At 53.3% G+C, this 5816-nt stretch overlaps 1 protein-coding gene across 2 annotated transcripts in view; it reads right to left on the bottom strand.

Moving 5' to 3' along the window:
- The window catches only part of PAX6 (paired box 6), a 28324-nt gene that overhangs the window by 14754 nt on the left and 7754 nt on the right, over positions 1 to 5816 (bottom strand). The window contains exons 3-4 of one of the 2 annotated variants that reach the window (XM_010831811.1): positions 2426 to 2502; positions 1988 to 2049 (exon numbers count right to left, since the gene is read on the bottom strand). In XM_010831811.1, the coding sequence (XP_010830113.1) occupies positions 1988 to 1997 (10 nt within the window). In that variant the 5' untranslated portion in view covers positions 1998 to 2049; positions 2426 to 2502. Of the gene's footprint in view, positions 1 to 1987; positions 2050 to 2425; positions 2503 to 5816 lie in introns of those variants that run through there. The other variant, XM_010831810.1, reaches the window with a different exon arrangement.

The following is a 5816-nucleotide window of genomic DNA, read 5'->3' on the forward strand; positions in this document are numbered from 1 at the left end:
GGGGGGGACGCTGACTGAGGGGGCGTGCTGAAGCCTCAACTCGATGAAAAGTGACAGGCGTTTGGGGTATCTAGGCTCCGCCGGGCCGGGCTCGAGCAGGGACATCGCGGGGAAACCGCTTCTCCAACAGAGCGAGGCCTAGAGCCCGCTCCTGGTTTCTCCTAAATTCCCTTTATTGCCTTCCCTTGCCTCTAAAGAACTGCTGCTGCTCCAGCTTACAGGAGCCTCCCCTTTGGGCAAAGGACGCCTTCCAGGAAAAAGAAAGGCACTCCCAGAGAAAGATCGAGAAAGACCTTCCAAACTTCACGCGCAGCCGAGGCAATTCCCAATCTGGGAATGCCAAGGCGTATGAAGCCGCCTAATCCTAGACCTCCCTCTTTCTCCCCCAAACAGGCAAAAAAAAAAATAATAACCTGCCCACCACCTCCGCGGCGACCGCCGGCGGGTGCTCGCCCAGGGCTAGGTCGCCTCTGCCAGCATCGAAATGGCAGCGTGGAAGCGCCGCTCTAAGTTCCCCTTTAGAGGTTAAGCCTCAATCATTGTGTCCCTTCCCTAGGGACGGCTGGCGCTCTCGCCCAGTGGCGATGATTATGCGCCTAGAATTCGACCGCGAAGCATCTAATAGGAAAACATATGGTGTCAATTTGGATGCTCTGCGCCTCGCGCACACCCCGGGAGCGAGCGGCCAAAGCCCTGCAGGCCGGCCCGCGACCCCGCGCCCCTCGGGGCCCGCCAGCCAGGCCGCAGCGGCTAATGCTCAGCGCCGTGCGCCCGGGGCCGGCCTGCCCAAGAGCCTGCGGCTGGGGCCCTTGTGCTGGAGAGGGGAGGACCCGGCAGCCAGGAAGAGTGGCCAGAAGCCCGAGCCTCGCCAAGGAGGGTTCCTACCGGGCCAAGTCCCCGGGGCCTGGCACGTTCTGCACAACTAATCAGCCTTCCAGCTCGGCGCCCGCTTTGCGCCCTCTCCTGCGCTTCACGCCCACCCAGCCGCTAAAGGGCCAGGGGACAGCTAGCGGCTGCAGGACAGATGCATCAGGGGCTAGGGACCCCTCTCAGTCTGCAGTTCGGCAAGGGAATGTTTCTAGAAGATTTAGGCTTTCAGGCACTCCATACAGCGGAGCCCTTAAACCGCCTCGGGGCTCTGTCCCTCTACCGGGGCCTAGTTTCACTGGGCCTCCAGGCTCTCAGGCCCGGTCTCAGATTCGTCCTGCCACAAAGCAGCACCCACGTACTGAGCAGGAAGGTGGGCTGGGTGCCCAAGGGGTCTAGGCAAAGGGAGGATGGGAGATGCAAGAGCCAGCGAACCAAAGGCACATCGGGCCCGGAATGACTAGGACCCACACAGTAGCCACCAGGGCAGGGCTGCTCCAACTCCTGGGCTCGATCCCCACTCCTCCCAGACCTAGTAAACCTGCTCTCGCCGGTCTGCGCCCTGTAACAGTCCACGGTTCCAGTACCAACTCCACCCCACCGCAGACCTGGGTGCCCCACTCCCTTGGCCTTCCAGGCCCCTCGCCAGGGTGGCGATGGGAGGAGCTGCTCTTAGGGTGACTGGGGGAGAGGAGCCCCCACCCGCCCCAGACGGTGGAGACTTTCAGTCTTGACTAAGCCCAAGGGGCCTCCTTCTCGCGCTACGACGGCGAGAGGCCTCCGCCCCGCCCCGCTCAGTCCAGCCCCCCTCTCTGGGGTCAGAGCCCGGGCAGGGGCGGGGAGGGGGTGTGAGTTACAGGATTTGGGGGGATGGGGTTTCTCTACCGCAGCTTCGCAAACTCTTGCGGGCTGTTCCCAAGGGCCTAGTCCCTGTTCTTCCAGGAGGGAGAACAGAGCAAACGCCCTCCCCTCTTGGAGCAGCTGCCTCGGGTCCCCGGGCCTCTTCCCTCGCGCCCCGGGCCTGGCCAGCGCGGACACCGAGAGCCTCCAAGCCCTCCCCGACCCGCGCGCTAGTCCGCGCCTCCCCCGCCCGAAGTCCAAAAAGACCAGAGGCACTTACTGTTCTGCATGCTGGCGCTGGCTGGGGGCCTCGGTATCCCACGGGGCTCGAATTATGGGGCTCTGTTAGCAAGAATATAGGCATTAATTCTGGGCCGGCACCAGGTAGGCCTACCTCCCTACAGAGGGTGTCCTGGAAGCAGGACAGGAGAAAGCCTCTTCTTTAAAGAAATAATCCACTCCATCAGTTTGGGGCTATCGGATCAATCAGTTTGGGCAGATCAACTCTGCCCTCCAGTATGTGCAAAATCTACCTTTTGCATTACAAATACTCCAGTATTCCCAGTCTGTTTCCCCCATATCTCTTAGTAGTTAACCCTTTAGTCAGAAGAATCCATGACTTGATTTTTAATTTTTTCTTCCAACTGAACAACAATGAAGAAGAAGCATTCTGACTCTTTCAGGTTGGGGAACCCAAAGCAGCCAGCATGGAACTTGCCTGAAATCTGGGATGTCTGTCCACTCTCACAATAAAAGGTCTCACACATCTGCGCGCTCCTAGTTAAAGTCTTCCCCCTAAGACAAAACAGGGGAGAAAGGTATGTCAAACTATGACTCAAAAGCATAGATCATGGACTCTCTGATCCACACTCTCAGAAAGAAAAGAAAAGAAACCCATCTTGGGCTCAAACTGCCATCAAACTCTAAATCCCAGAGCTACACCCACATTTCCAGCAGCCTGTCCTGCAAAGGTCTCCAGGTTTTGATAGTGGCTGCTCTGACCCGGCTTTGGGCGATTTGCAGAGCCTGACAATTTAGGGCCCCATTTTGCAAAAATACCAAGAACTAGGGAAAGAAAAGGAGAGAACAAGAGAAACAGTGGGGTTAGGAGAAGAAGCCAAGAGCTGGGAGAAGGGGGGCTTATACCTGAAGTTTAGAGGTGAAGCACAGAGGACCCTGGAACTTCAGAGTGCTTGAGGGTGCAGGCTGGGGCTGCTTGGGAGGATGTCAGAACCATTACTCCTTTCAAGAATTTCACTACCCCAGTTGCCCCAACCCCCTCCCCCCAACCCAAGTCTTTGGTTACCTCTTTATCCTTCACTCTTCCCCTCAAAGCTTCCCAGTCGGCTTGATCGCCATTCACTTCCATTCTTTCTGGGACTTTGAAAGTGGCAAGCCCAACTTTTTCCCCCCAAAACCTCACTTATTGTGATTAACTTCTCTTTTGGTGTTTAGATCTTCCCCCCTTTTACTGTACTGTGACACACGCTGTCTACCTCGCCTCACTGCTTTAAAAAGTACAAACAGGAGGGGGTGAGCGTGGCCGACAAAGCCTACAGAGAGCGAACAATGGCTTCTATTCTCCAGCTCTCCCCAAACCCAAAGAGCAAAACCGAATCTCCCTAACTAGCAACACAGCTTCCAACCAAAGGTACCAACAACTCACCAACTCTTAAAGGGAACAGAGGGACACTTCTCGCTTTGTAAGTCCTGACCCAGTGCTAGTCCCCCAAGGTTAACACCTCCTCCACCACTACCCCTCCCTGTCTTCTCTTAAGAAGTAGGTTCTGGGTGGGGGAGAAAATAGAAAAGTAATTTCTTGTTATAAATATCTGGAGGTAATTGTGTTACTGGTGTGAGTTGTTAGGGGCTGTAAAAAGATACAACGGCACCGTGGGGAGCTCAATTGGGAAGAGAGAGTTACAATAAAGAACCCATTCAAAAGGTTTGCCAAAAAAAAAAATGTAAAATAATTAAATAGTCACAGCATCACTTTCCCTGCTTAAAAAATTAAAATATTCATTCTTTTTTCTGTTTTGCCTATTATGATTATTAATTTTGCCTGTCTGCAAGTAAAGAATTCTAAGAAGCAAAATTTTTTTTTCTTCAAGGCTATTCATGGTCTAATTTATTAACTAGCTGGGAGGCAGCTTAAATCCATAAAAATAAACTTAGAGGACTTTCCTCCAGCTTCCCAAGGCAGTTTCCCAAAGCCGCTCTCCTGTCTCTCCATCCCCGAGACCAAGTCAAGTCCAGGAGACGCAGAAAAACCCAACTTTCTGCAGAATGCCCAACTCCCCCCACACACCAAGTCGGATTCTGAAACTGCAAATAGTAGCTGGTGGGGAGAAGGGGGACTGAAATTCCCCTAGAAGGGTAAAACTTCCTACTGTAACCTATACCTATACTTAACCACAACCGAATGCCCCCAGTCCAGGTTGGTACATTCTTGGAGCCATTTTTAAAAAATCACTAGCTGATTCCAGAGAGGCCTAACCGATTAATTTTCCAAGCAGCTGGGAAGGTGGAAGCATTTCAAATCCTGGTTTTGCTCCTTTCCCACCCTCCTCTCAACTAAGAAGCTATCTCATTACTTAAGTAATCGTTAACACAGTGCAAAAGCAACCCGGGAAGCCAGGCATCACACCCGGAAGCACTCTCGCGGAGACTAGACTCCCCCCACCTCAGCCACAGCTTCAGCCCCCCAGCTCAACCTCGGGGCTTCCTATAGCCCTAGCCCAGTCAGAGACCCATTTGGGAAAGGAAGGGAGTCTCCAAACACCTCGGAGTCGCCTTGCTGTGGTCCACTAGGCCACTGGGCCACTGCCTCCCTATCCCAGATCCAAGCCTCAGTTTTGCTGCTGTTGTTTTAATTACTTCATTCTCAAAACCATCTCCAAACTTCTCAGCTAGGATGAAGGGGAGAGCTCACTTTTGGCCCTCCCCGCCCCCAGCCAAAGAGTAATTACCAATTAAGATGACAAAGTTTTACTCTCTAGGGCCAAATAAGACAACAACTAATCAAATTACCTTCAGACGTTTGCAAAGGTCACCAGCTATAAAAAATGTAATGTCAATGGCAACAAACTATTATTTCTCCTCCGTAAACTCGTCAGGCTTTCAAGGTCTTTGCTTTTCATTTTCTGCTCCCACCCCCTCCTCAAATCTTCCCAAGTTCTAGTTAAACGTCCAGTATGGCTTAGGGAGCTTTGGATAAAATGAGAAAAAAAGAGAGAGAGACAGAGAGAAACCACCGTTCACTTTGTTTTTAAACTTTCTAGAAATCACTCATGACTGGAGGGCCGCGTTTTAGCACTCGAAAAAGAAAGCATTTCCACTTGAAATTCAACTCCATTTCCCCCCAATTACACTTGCTAAAATTCAGGGCTATTATGGTGCAGGGAGACTGAGAAAATCTGCACAAGGAAAGAGGCAACAACTTTATGAACTTTGAAAAGACACTTTTTCTCCTGGGGCCTTAGAATCGAAAAGCTCTCGAATTACTCAGACTAATTAGCAGGGAGAGGATGTGATCAGACCAACGGAAAGCCACTGCTTTCATATTGATTTTTCTAAAGGCCTCACAAAGGAAAAAATCAGGAGCTTTGGATTAAAATAAACAAACAACCTTTCCACCTCGAAACTTGTTGAAATGGCAACATCAGGGCAGCTTTGTCAGAGGAAGACAAGGAAAAATACCCACCGAACGCTGGGACAAGGAGGACCCCAGCTTTCGCAGGGTGAGGGCGAAGGTTGGGGAAAACCCGGGGCGCAGAGAGTTTTCAAGTTCCGAGCTCTGCGCCCAAGTTGGGGGCCAGAGCCTGGGGGCTTGATGGAAGCTGACAATCCTCCCGTTCGTCTCCGAGCTCCCTCGGAGCGCGCGTTCCACCGCCCGGGCCTGGCAGCTTCCTTCCCGGCTCCCGCTCCCTCGCTCTTTCTTTCGGCCTCCGGCGTGGGGCTGCAGTGCCGACTGACTGCTCGAGCTGGCGGCGGGCGCGGCTGTCCTGAGCGCTCGGGTGCCAGCGGATTCCTCGGAGCCCGGGAGAGCGCCGCACAAAGCCGGAGGGCGGGCGGGCGGTGGCGAGGCGAGCCGGCTCCCTCGGCGCTCC

This window comes from Bison bison, unplaced genomic scaffold (genome assembly GCF_000754665.1).
Source record: "Bison bison bison isolate TAMUID 2011002044 unplaced genomic scaffold, Bison_UMD1.0 scf7180017864531, whole genome shotgun sequence".
Classification (NCBI taxonomy): Eukaryota; Metazoa; Chordata; class Mammalia; order Artiodactyla; family Bovidae; genus Bison; species Bison bison.